We start from the raw sequence: 12,928 nt of genomic DNA, 5'->3' as shown, positions 1-12,928 counted from the left end.
ATTTCTGTGAACTTTTATGGTGCATATCCGGGCTGTTCATCATTCTCTTCGCAGGCAGTAAGGGTTCGACTCCGAGGGTATGCTGGTTGCCTGAAACTGTCAGCGTTCTTAAATCAGATAAAAGGAACTGTGCAGTGCGTGGCTTTTGATACCATCAGCATGGTTGAATCTATTGAAGTTACATGCATGCATTGTGCTACAGGGTGCCCTTTTTTGAGCCTTGTTTATTTTGGTATGACGAAATACGTTGTGCTGTCTTGCATGTTTGAATGTGAAAACGAGGAAGGTAGTGCTCGCCAGCGGCCCATGTCGTTTGCGTGCGCCATGGTCAGGTGTGAGTTGTTAACGTCGCCAATGAATCGACAACGAGTGATCATTAGACACTAGCTGTCATTTTGCCTTGGCACGACATGTGGCTCAGGGGGGAAAAAAGAAAAGGGCAGCAGAGACCGCTGGAGTCTAACTTTACACTCCAAAACATCTGTTCGTGAAGCACCATCACGTTTAAAATGCCCTCAGAAAATGTAGTGTGGAATTGTCTGAACAGAGCACAATCTTGAATGGCATACTCACTATTAGACAAGAAGCACTCCTAGGCACATGTATTTGATGTAACATGCGCATAGGACCCCCCTCCTTCCGCCACTCCCCTTTTCTCGTTATCTCCCGAATTTTGACATCAGCAAGTTGGCAGGTATCATATTGTGACTGTGCACTTCTTTCAAGGTCAGTTATAGTTCTTTTGACTGATTGCTGTAGGTCGTTATATAAAAAATCAACACATTTTGGGCACTTCAAAGCGTTTATGCTTATGCCAGAATTAGCATAAAATTTAGATATATCCAGTAAAAAAGCCGATTCCTGGGTTCGTTTCACTTGCCTGTCTTGATGTCTTTCTAGACAAGATTGTTCAGATGTCGTGCACTTTTTGCATTTGTGTCTTTTCACATTTGTGGAAATCACCCCTTGAATATTTGATATCCAGGTCGTGGGTGCTGCACCTGAAGGATATAAAAGCATGCTTGCAAATCAATGTCACCGTAAAACCAGCTTTACTGCATAGTCAAATTTCAAATGCCTGCACTCTTTTAGTCCAGTGATTGTCAAACTGCGTTGTGTGTAACCCTGGGGTTCCTTGGAGTGCTTTTTTGGGTTCCCCAAGCACCTAAATCCATGCAAGCCTCAACTGCAGTCTTTCCTTTAACCACTTTATTTTGTGACTGTTCACACTGAAATTGTACATTGCAGACTGTTTTACTGTACAGCTAGTCACATAATTGAAATTTGGGCATTTCTTGAGCTGCCATGTGTCTGCATGCTCCTTTTGCATGCATAGCAGGCAGAAAGGGATGGAAGCCAAGACATGTGGGTTTCCTCAGCACTTTTCAAAAACCATTGGGATTCCCCAAAGCTAAAAAAGAAGGAGCACCCCTGCCTTGTTCAGGGCCATTCCAGTTTCTCTTTTGAATGAAATACCACTTGCAAAAAAAAAAAGTCAAATTTGTCACTTGAATGCACTTCTGGGAATATTCCTCCACCGACCATGTTTTATCGTATGCAAATTGTAGTGAAAGTTGCTTGCAGAATGAGAGAGAAAAAACACAAGGCTATTAAGAATACGAGATAGTTTTTCAGTTAAATGAATTTCAGCGCAATGCAAGTTTCAGTTTGTTTTAACATTTTGGATGGACTAACATACCCTACTTCCTTTTTCCCGTCAATATTTATTTCCCATCATCCCTTTAAAAGTAACCAAGGGAGTAATATGATTTTTGTATTTAGCAATATTTTAACCATTCTCTTATTCAACATTTTATCTTTCACTATACCTGCTAAGTGTTTACATGGAGATCTGGCTTTTCTGGTTGCTGCAGGTTTCAGGTTCACGTCAGTGCGGGGTGACAAGGTCGACATCCTGTACAACAACACCAAGCATGCCTTTTTTCAGCCTTGTGATGGAGAAATGATAATCCTTCTTCACTTCACGCTCAGGGTGAGGCATATTTTTGTTTTACAGTCAAATTTATTTATAGCTAACAAGTAAAAAATCTTTAAGTACCGTAAAAGCCGGACTATAGGTCGGACCGGAATATAGGTCGACCTCCTAACTAACCAATTCTAAAAATGAAAAAAAAAAAGAAACTTTTTTTTTTTTTTTTTCAATGGAAAAGGTGCCGAAAGACACTCTTGCCTTGAATCAAATGTGACTCAACAGGTTGCACAATGGTGACAGTATTTATTTTCATTTTAATGCTGCTCGTATGTACACCCGGCCAATTTTGTAACAGTATCGTGTGCCCATCGACCCGCGTGTTCGTTTCTGGCACACAGAAGTACGGCGCTGTAGAGCGAAGCTTTTCCTCTTCATGAATCGCCGCACCCAGGATGGCGAGCCCTTGCATTGCGCCCTCGTGAGTCTAGAGGCACGCGCGATCTCTACCGCATTCATGCGGATGCATTCGGTAGTCACAAGCAGTGATCTTGCAAGCAGTGCAACCTTTCCTTCCAATTCTGGATACGCTGCGGTCCGCCCACGAAATGATGTTTTCTTCTGGTTGCTGCAAGTTGTAATACGCAGCTTCTGCCTCCTCCAGTACTTTTCGGATACTCCAAATTCGTGCTGTGCCGCCAGGTTGCTGTGAGCTTCCGCGTACTCAGTCGCGTTTTTCTTGAAGGCGACGGTGAATTGCTGTCGGCTTCTGCTCATCTTGAAACAATATGTGAAAAAGCAGCCTTTAACCAAAATAGCTTCGCAACAACGGAAACGCAAAATGGCGGTGCGAGAACGTCGCCACGCCGCGCTGCTGCTGATGGTGATGGTGATGGAGGCTGACTTCAGTCGCCCATTGTTGCAAGACTTCCGTAGTTTTTCCACCAATGACCGGTATAAAGACCGGTTGACTTTTTGCCATGGTTTTTTGATGCACACAGTTGGCGCAGTGATGGTGTGATGGGGCTGCATCCTTAGCTTCACGTTGGCCTTATATGAGAATCTTTTGTGCAGCTTCCTTGAAGGGGTGCATGAAACCTCTGTGCAACAACGGCGGTTCCTACTGGTATAGTTTGTGAAGGCTCAGAGGTGGCCAGAATGCAAGTTTCCGGATTAGCATCATTGGCACCCTTTTCTCTCTTTCCTTGTTACATTTGTTGCCGGGTTTGTGCCTCACCGTGGTCATGATTCCTTTACAGTCGAGTCCACATATAAAGACCCCACTTAAGACGAACTTGCGCTTATAACGAATGAGACCTGTGCGACCGTCAAAATATACAATGTTTCAATGGCACAAAATCGTGCGTATAACGAACGGCATTAAGCCCTGCTGATCAGTTACAGCGAACAGATGGCGAACCCGGTGCTGCGATACAAGCTACCCTGCCTCTGACCCCTTTGTGCGCCCTGCGCGCGGTATGTTTTCCCGAGCCTCATTGCAGGCGAACTGCCTGCCCTGCCCCGTCTCGTGCCACTCCCAAGCCAGCTACCCTTTCCACGCCAACGCACCTTCGAAGATCGCCCTCCCACCCCTCCTCGCAACTTCACTCCCCTCTCCTCACTCTCTTGCAAATCCGCACGTGCCCTCCGCGATCAACTGAACCCGTGCTGATTACGGAGGCCACGCTTGGTGAAGCAGGCCTTCGGTGAGAGCCAAGAGGTGTCTGCACTGACACTCACGGACACCCCTCATTGGTCTCTCCACTGGCGCAGTGTGTCTGTATCTCTAGCTTGATTGGCTTGATTGCCGCCTGTGCACGCACGTCTACTCCATTGCGCGCTTTTGTCACTCTTGTTGTGGTGCGGATGTTTCGTTGGCCTTGTCCAAATCTCGGGCCCTGGTTGTAATTTGGGATGGCGGACGTGAACGCCGTGCCTATTTCCATTGTATTCAACGGTAGAGGTGATGAAAGCGGCCTGGGCGGAGATGACGGCCACTGTCGTGCGGAACTGCTTCCGCAAGGCCGGCTTCATCTACACAGTGTCTGATGCCGAGCCTGATGCTTCGCAAGAGGACCAGCCCGGCAGCGATTTGTGGCAGCGCGTCGTCAACTCCGACATAGGGGGTCATGACATTGGTTGAAATGATTTTATTTCTGTCGATGACGACGCTGACACCGCAGAGCCGTGCATCGTGCATGGACAAGGGTATAGTTTCTGAAGTGCAGGACGAGAGTGACACGGAGGAATCGGATGAGGGTGAAACTTTGGAGCCAGCTCCCATAAGCGCGCCTGTAGTAGTGGGCTACATAGAGAGCCTCAGACAACTTGTCTATGCCAAAGGCCTCAGTGAAGAGCACACTTCTGCTTTAAATAAGCTAGAAACCTCTCTCATCGGATCTGCGCTGCAAAAACAGACATCCATCACGGACTTTTTTACAAAGAAAAAAATTTTGTGTTTTGATAATCAACTGTCTTTAAAGCTGTGGTCCACTTACTACGAACTTCGGTATATAACGAATGGACGCCGCATGACTCATGTTCGTTATAAGCGGGCTCGACTGTATTGGTCAACCTTCAAACCTTGAGCACGCTTTTGAAAAAAAAAAAAAAAAACAGGTCTGCCTGAACATGAATAATTTTGGTAGTGTTGATGAGTTTTGTACTAGGTAATACCTCAGGTGACATAGCTTGCAACATCTATTGTAAAATAGCTATTGGCATGTAATGGAAAAGTGGACGTGTCGCTATGCCAGCACTTGCTTGGAAATTATTAGGAATTGGAATTGCTTGGAGAGTGATTATATTGTTTTGTCATCACAGCAATAGTGAACTGACAATCACAGTAAAATAATGGTCAGAATGTCATGCAAAGGAGCTATCTTAAGGAAAGTTATGGCAGATGTGATCTGCTATTTATTATGAAAACTCATTCATGAAAAGATTCTTTGTAGGATGACTTGATTGCTGGCATATTTTGCTGGACAGGGTGGTGTGGACGTTTTCTTGCTCATAGTGGGTTCATATTCCTGCAGAATGCCATCATGTTTGGCAAAAAGAAGCACAATGATGTTCAGTTTTACACTGAAGTTGGAGAAATCACAACGGATCTAGGAAAGCACCAGCACATGCACGATAGGGATGACCTCGCTGCAGAGCAGGTGAGTAAAAGTCTGCGGTATGCTGTAACCATGCTTGCTAATAAATGGATGGAAATGCTGTACCAGTTCACTTTGCTGCACAAACTGGACCACGGCTGCCTCAAGCTGTGGTGATGTTTCTGCTGCAGAATTTATTAGCTCTGTTTAAGGTGCATGTATTTTTTGTTTACTTTCACTGGAAACAGAACAAGCTTTTAGACTTGGCTCTCTCGTTCTTTACGCCTATGAGCCGCTGCGGTGGCTCAGTGGTTATGGCGCTCAGCTGCTGACCCGAAAGACGTGGGTTTGATCCTGGCCGCAGTGGTTGCATTTTGATGGAGGTGAAATTCTAGAGGCCCATGTACTGTGTGATGTAAGTGCACATTAAAGAACGCGGTCGAACGTTAAAGAAAGTTAAAGAACGGTGGTCGAAATTTCCAGAGGCCTTCACTACGGCATCTCTCATAGCCTGAGTTGCTTTGGGACGTTAAACTCCCATAAACCAAACCTTTACACCTATGATAAACAAAGCCTCCAAATCTGGGTGCCAGTGTCAGAACCCTTAGTCTTTAGTGCTGTCTTTTGTGCTGTACGTTCTTAACCTTGTGGGAGTCTGATCGTCTGTGTTATGGATGTAGGTCTAAACCATGGTCTTTTGTGCGATCTCCACAGTAACCAACTTTTCTTTGAGCGTTTTGGCTAAGTACTTTCTGCAGGACAGTGACATCACTGCACATGCAGGATGGGGCATCTCAAAGCAGTGAAGCTGTAATGGCATAATCGTGTGGTGAAGTCTTATGAGCAGCAAACTAGGCCATCCAAACTGCCAGTAGTCTGGTGTTTCTGAATTCAAACTATGGTATAGTGTATGCTATGGAACTTACTGTTGAAAAGTTTGCTCTTGTACTGCCTATCACTAGGCCAAAAAAGCAACCAGTTGCATGAGCCAGGCAAGTGGTTGGCTCTGCAGTTTGAATTCTCAGTGGTAGAACCAGTTTACATATGAATTAATGGGCTCTATGCTGGGACCACAGAGCTTTATGCGTAGAGCTCTGTGCATCCTTCTGGGACCACAGAGCTTATTTTGAGTTATCCAAAAATTTTAATTAAGGAGCCTTTACTGCAACACATTGAAGGGATCGCAACAAGTGTATTAAGGATGCAATTGCTGGAGAGAGTTAAAATGCCTAGGTCTGCTTTCTTGTGGCTTTGCTAAATGTGGCTGTTGTTTTGTCTTCAACAGGCAGAGCGAGAATTGCGCCAAAAGCTGAAAACTGCCTTCAAGACTTTCTGTGAGAAAGTTGAGGCAGTTACCAAAGGGGAAATTGAGTTTGATACGCCCTTCCGGGATTTGGGCTTTCCTGGTGTGCCCTATCGCAGCACAGTACTGCTTCAGCCCACTTCAGGCTGTTTGGTGAATCTGACTGACTGGGTGAGAACATGATTCCAATGTGGCTAGATATTCATTAGGCACCGGATTCAGTTACCTGTGGTTGCCCTTTTCACCTCTAGCGGCTGGTAATGGTTGCTGTTCTTTCTTTTCTTTTTTGAGCTGTGGTACAGTAAAAGCTGGTTAATTTGAACTTCATAGGACCGCGAAAAAAAGTTTGAATTATCCGATGATCGAATTACCGAATGGCCTCGAAAAAATGACAAGAACCATTTGCATTACGGTATATGTACTACATTTACTCGCGTAACGAACCCACTCGCGTAATGAGCCCACTCACTCGCGATTTTTGCCTAGGAATTTTTAAAAAAAAACATCAGTTGTTAACGCTTCCCTCGGTTTAGCACCGACACGGTCTACAATGCATTTCTTGGCAGTGCGCCAAGATGCTGTGCAGCGACAACATCACGGTTTGTTTACCTTTTGACGTTAGCTCTAGCAATGGGGGGAAGCGAACTTGGTAGAGTGTCAGCACTTGTCCAGTTGTGCAAGCCTTGTTTTTAGTACGTTCGCCAAAGGGCGGCCCACATGGAGCGAACTTGCAGTGCGGATTTTGAGCGGCACAGCGGAATGCCGACGCACTGCCACCGTGCAGCACCACAAGTGGCGAAAAACGGGCGGCTGCCGCCAAACCGCTGCCAACAGGATTTAGAAACGGCGTGATTCCATATGCTTAGTAAAATGCTGAAAAGAACAGCTGTGCATTTACAATTAAGCTGTTATTTATTCAATGACGACAAAAAGGACGGACTATTCTTTGTGACCCCTTTCTGAACCAAAATAGTTAACCTCTCCTGCGCTTCCTGACGTCAACCGATGCGTAGTGGCTAAGCCTAGCAGCTTTGAAAAACCAGAAGCGTTCTGAAAATCTGGCGCGTTTCATCGCTAAAATTTTGTGCTGCGGACCTCTTCAGACAAAGCGAAAGCTTTGTGTGGCTTTTGTTTGCCATGAACATGAGGCATAGTGTAGCAGCAACGAGTTCGTGGTGAAGTGAGAGGCCGCTTAGGCAGGCGCGGCCATGTTGTAGAAGCGGGCGGAAGTCGGACACAGTCGTGCCCTGATTGGTCCACGCTGAAAGCCCACGTTGTCCGCTTCCGGCCAGCGGCTGCCCGCCAGACGGACATATCTAATCCGGCTTGATCGGCGGCGAAAGGCCGCCCGGCCGGGCCGGCTATGCCGGCTGCCGGACGCCAGTTTTCCACAAGAAAAACGCTCCAGGTGGGTCGCCCTTTATCGTGGCATGGGCGATTGGGACGGGCGCCGTCTACTTCCACTGAATCATTGGAACGTGCGATAGCAGTGAACAATGCTAAAAGCCGGCGTCATTTTCGTGGCTCACCGCGTGCTTCGTTGGCGTCTGATGGGTTGAAGCATGGACGACACTCGCAAAGAAAAAAAAAAGTTTTTCACACATAATTCATAGCCTTTCATGGGCGTTGACTGGGACCGCGCCGACAGTACTCATCCATATTTCCGAATTAACGAGTATTTAGTTGCGAGTTTCGGAGGCTGCGCGGAAAAGAGGGTAGGCAGCCGGCCACGTGCTGGTAATGGCGCCACATAGGCTTTACCCACTCTTCCACGGTTTTGTCTGGTTCCATCCTCTGTCCCCGTTTAGGACATGCGCAGCCTCTAACTATGCGGAGGTGCTTTTTTTTTTTTTTTTTTTTTGACCACATGCTGTGTGCGAAGCCGCCCAGATGCGACAGCACATAGTTCGAATTATCCGTAGCGGAACCGACTCACTTTCGATTTAACGGGATTTTTTATACACGGATTTATATGGAGCTTGGCCAGACCATTATCCAAAAATTTTAATTATCTAGGTTCGAATTAACGAGCTTTCACTGTATTAGAAACATCAATTTTTTCCTTCACGTTATTTCTGAAGTGCCTGCTTGTATTTCGGACATAAAAGTTGCACTTGCACTAGCCTTTAATAGTCTTTGCGCATTGTGTTAAAATTTTGTTCGAGTATGCCTTAAGATTTTAATTTTAGACATTTTGCTGGCAATACGTTCCATGAGGCAAAGTTGCATCTTTGGATTTCATGAAAAATAAGCACTGTTCAGAAGTCACCTCACCTCAATTTGGTTTCTTAGTGTGCATAAGGACTAATTGTGGTGCACATCTCTGCCTTTTTTGTAAATATTGTTGCATAGCTTAGCTTTATTAAGTAAACTTGGGGAAAGTACGACATGGTGAGCTCTGTGGTTTACTAAATACAGTTAAACCTGGTTGTAACGAAATTAAAAAAAGTCAGATTTTTCATTACATCCAGGTTTTCGCTACATGCAGTTTTCGCGAGAAGAGTCGAAACGACACTGCAGAACGGAAACCAAATAAGAAATTTTATTCTAGGTGAAATCACCTTGAAAACGCTTACAGAAAATAGCGTTACTCACGGTGAAACGTCCCGCAATTGCGCTTATAGTGCGACTGCAGCAGCAGCTGCCGCCATATCCGCCACGGCTAGCACAGCGCCGCTACGAGCGGAGTGGGGAGGGTAGGGGAGGCAGGGGCACTGCGACTGAGCTAGAGAAAAACGCGTGCAGTCACGCCACCGCTGTAGAGCAACCGCGGAAGCGTGTGCTTCTACTGGCATGTTGCCTTTCTAGATCTTCCCCTCGGTGTTGCCGCAGGAAATTCACTCCTCAACTCGCGTCGCTGGCGCTCTCTGCCGTTCCCGCTCCCAAAACGCGAGAGCTATCGGCGCCAGAATCATGCGAGCAACTGCATGGTGGCAATGGCTACGCACTACTCGTGTCATTTCTTTTTTTTGCTATGTCCTATTATTTTTCGCTGCTTTTAAGCATGAACTGTTGTAATGCCACGCGGTATGATGTTCCAATAGAGAAAGCACCGGAGATGCGGCGCTGGTGCACAGCATGATGTGTCAACTGCAGCCGCTCGTTGCGATCGGCGTTCCTCTCGTGTCAGTTCGCGCTTTATCATCACAAAACTTGTGTATAGTTCTGTCAAATTTCAATTAACTCAGCACTAGCTGACAGATAGATGGCAGAGCCAGTTCGTTATATCAAGATCAACCACCGCAACACCTTCGTTACATGGAGGTCTCAAATACACACGCTTAAATAGGGGCGGCATTGGGGAATTGAGAAACTTCGTAATATTGAGGAATTTGCTATATGGAGGTTCGTTACATCTGGGTTTAACTGTATACTTCCACATTATGTAAGAGTTCTGATGGTGATTTCCTTTCATTTCTTTCTTCAAACTGTAGCCACCATTCATTGTCACCCTGGAGGAAGTGGAGCTGGTCCATTTTGAACGAGTTCAGTTTCATCTCAAGAACTTTGACATGGTGTTTGTATTCAAGGACTACCACAGAAAGTGTGCCATGGTGAATGCAGTCCCAATGAACATGCTCGACCATGTCAAGGAATGGCTCAAGTTGGTCCTATTTTTTGCCTAAATACTAGCAGTGCTGGATTTTTTAGAGTTAAAATGGCAAAAAGTATTTTGCAAAACAGTGCCATTTGCTTTTTTTAATATTTGCCTTGTACATAAAAGCTTGGTTGTTTTTCTGCAGCTCCTGCGACATTCGCTACACGGAAGGCATCCAAAGTTTGAACTGGACCAAGATTATGAAGACTATCACAGATGACCCAGAGGGCTTCTTTGAGTCTGGTGGTTGGTCTTTCTTGGACCCAGAGTCTGATGGAGAAGAAGGTGATGGTGACGACGACTCGGAAGAAGATGACCAGTACAATCCAAGTGACGAAGACAACTCTGGCGAAGAAGAATCCGAATCTGATGAAGATGACTCTGAAGACTATTCAGCTTCTGAAGTCAGTGAAGATGAAGAATCTGCCGGTAAATATATTTTTGCTGTTTGTTGTTGTGTGGCCTTGGCAGTAGGCAAATGCATAAAGATTTTGATGGCGTTTTCTTCCATGAAATACAGTAAAACCTCGTTAATTCGGACTCAAGGGAGTATAAAAAAACGTCTGAATTATCCAAATGTGGAATTATCGAAGGGCCCCTAAAACTGGCAGAAACCATTTGCGTGAAAGTGAAATTTATTTTGTGGGAACATGAGCAGTTGTCTCCTTTTAAGATGAAAACTGCGCGACAGTGGTAATTTCTCGCCGTTCCATCAAATGTTTTAATTCATGCACGCTACCAGGAGTGACAGAAGCAGAACTGCTCCACAATGGCAAGGGTCTCCACGGCTTCTTTCAGTGTCCAAGACGGTAGTGCTGGAGCTTCCTCACATGTGGCATCGCACGTGAGGAAAGAACAAACAAAAAAGATCAGCAGCAAGGCAATAATCATGCCAAACGATGTGCAGCTTGGCTGGCTCGCTGATATGCGCAGCCGATGGCCACTGACGCCGCGGGCTGGCAGCGAAGCTCCGTAAACGAAACTATGCGGCCAGACTCTCTCTATGCCTATCGGCGGGAACCTGCTGACCGTCACCATGCCTGCCTTTGCGTGCACATCATAGTGGCGCGGGCGAAAATGTGATAAGCAGTTCAGGCCTGTAGACAAATATCTGGACGATTGCCCGTTGAGCATGTCATATCTCAACATAACGCTTCTTGTGGGCCCATCCGAATTAACCAATGTGAGCCCCGCAGCATCTGAATAAACGAGGTTCTAACGCAGTAGACTTGCATGGGCATTTGGCAGGACTCCGGCGGCAGCCCAAATTTCCAAATTAACTGGGGCGGATTAAACGAGGTTTTACTGTTGCAGCGCTGCCCTCGTATGTTTATGGTTTTGTAATGGAGAGTGGTTTCCGGCCATGCACTGGTTTCCGGATGATGACAGAGTGATGCATGTCTTGAAAACTGACTTACCTGATTTTCTGAATTAACGAGGTTTGACTGCAAACATATGTAATCACCTGTTGTGAAATACAACACAAAATCTCCTGACATGCATTATTTGATACTACAGAGTCTTTTTGCCATTTGGTTTAAATTCTTTAATGGTAGACGCTTGAGCACTTCCTTTTTAATACAATCAAACCCGGATATATCGAACTCAAAGAGGGTTGCAAAATAGTTCGATACATCGATGATTCGATATATATAAAACGGAGATAGAAAACCTTATCTGTAACACAGAAGCAACAATACATTGCACTCATGCTAGTGATGCGGTTCTTGCAGCAACATGCCACCCACCGACGTGCTGACAGCGCATCGGTCTCTATGCGCTGCTATGCCTAACTTGCTTCACATCGAATCCCCAGTCACGCTTCTTTTTAATGAAATACAAGTTTTTTACCATCACCATTGCAGAGGGCGGTTCTTTGGAACTAGCCACTGCCTATTATAAGATATATAATCCTGCTACCAGTACACATAAATGGAATAATCGCTCATTAAAAATAAGTTTTAGATGGTTTTCGCAATGCCTGCTGCCATAAAGTGAATGACGCACACCAGGCGAGTGCCACCGCAGAGCTTTAGTTAGGCTCGCTTCACCACATGACCGTAATGTGGCATGGAAAATGAGTGCAAGAGATTGAAGAGTACCCTCAAGCACACCCCATGTTCACCTCTTAACATGGCTTTGCAGCGCTAGCATTGTCAGCAGGTGCTCAAGACTGTGATGCCGATGAGTCGCCGTGCACGAAAAGCAATTGAAGAGTGCCGTTAGAAGTGTTACTTGCAGGCACGGTGCACACAGTTAGATATATCATGTGACCGGCGAAATTCTAGTTAAGTATACTGCACAACTTGCCTATATTTTTATGAAGTATTTTAAAGGGGGTAATTTGTGTGTTCAATATGGATAGTAATTCGAAATATCCGGGTTCGATATATCTAGGCCCTACTGTATTTATTCTGAGTTCATGCAACATTGATCACTGATCGTCTGTAATGCTGATTATAAATGTCATTGCTTTCATGAAGCTTTAAATTCTTTTTCTTTTTTTGCTTTTGACATCTACTGCAGGTTATTCTCGGAACACTTTTTCAAGCATTAAATTTTTTCTTTGAGCATCTTGCAATAGGTAATCTAGCTTCTTATAGGCAGTAGAGTGCTCAGGGCTATCTGAAATTAGTGTAGGATGTCTGATATTTTCAAGAATATATATATGCCAAATGTATACATTGGACCTAATTTATGTCAGAAAAATATTTAGGTACTACAAATTCAAATAAATTTCAGCATTTTTTGTAACCTGTAGAGGCTGTGTGCACAATTTCACTCAGGTCCAGCAATTTTAAAGACAAAAGTAAGTGCATAAAACTTAAAAACTTCATAACCTGTGTTCTGTGTGATTGTGCTACCAAAAAGGACAGTTGTGTGGTGTCATTCCCTGTATCGCGTGCCACTATACTCACACTAGTGGTAAGAACAGAATTATCATGGACTGTAGTGACAGGAGAGGAGCAGCCAGTGTTGCCGAATCGTGGGAAAATCAA

At 45.2% G+C, this 12,928-nt stretch overlaps 1 protein-coding gene across 2 annotated transcripts in view; it reads left to right on the top strand.

Annotated features, from left to right (window-relative positions):
• The window catches only part of dre4 (SPT16 homolog, facilitates chromatin remodeling subunit dre4), a 93,001-nt gene that overhangs the window by 64,780 nt on the left and 15,293 nt on the right, over window positions 1-12,928 (top strand). For both annotated transcript variants that reach the window (XM_077648153.1, XM_077648152.1), the window contains 5 exons: window positions 1,875-1,993; window positions 4,966-5,091; window positions 6,314-6,502; window positions 9,766-9,935; window positions 10,075-10,358. In XM_077648153.1, the coding sequence (XP_077504279.1) occupies window positions 1,875-1,993; window positions 4,966-5,091; window positions 6,314-6,502; window positions 9,766-9,935; window positions 10,075-10,358 (888 nt within the window). The remainder of the gene's footprint in view (window positions 1-1,874; window positions 1,994-4,965; window positions 5,092-6,313; window positions 6,503-9,765; window positions 9,936-10,074; window positions 10,359-12,928) is intronic.

Source organism: Amblyomma americanum, chromosome 1, assembly GCF_052857255.1.
Source record: "Amblyomma americanum isolate KBUSLIRL-KWMA chromosome 1, ASM5285725v1, whole genome shotgun sequence".
Taxonomy (NCBI): Eukaryota; Metazoa; Arthropoda; class Arachnida; order Ixodida; family Ixodidae; genus Amblyomma; species Amblyomma americanum.
This window is presented reverse-complemented; position numbering and strand designations above follow the sequence as displayed.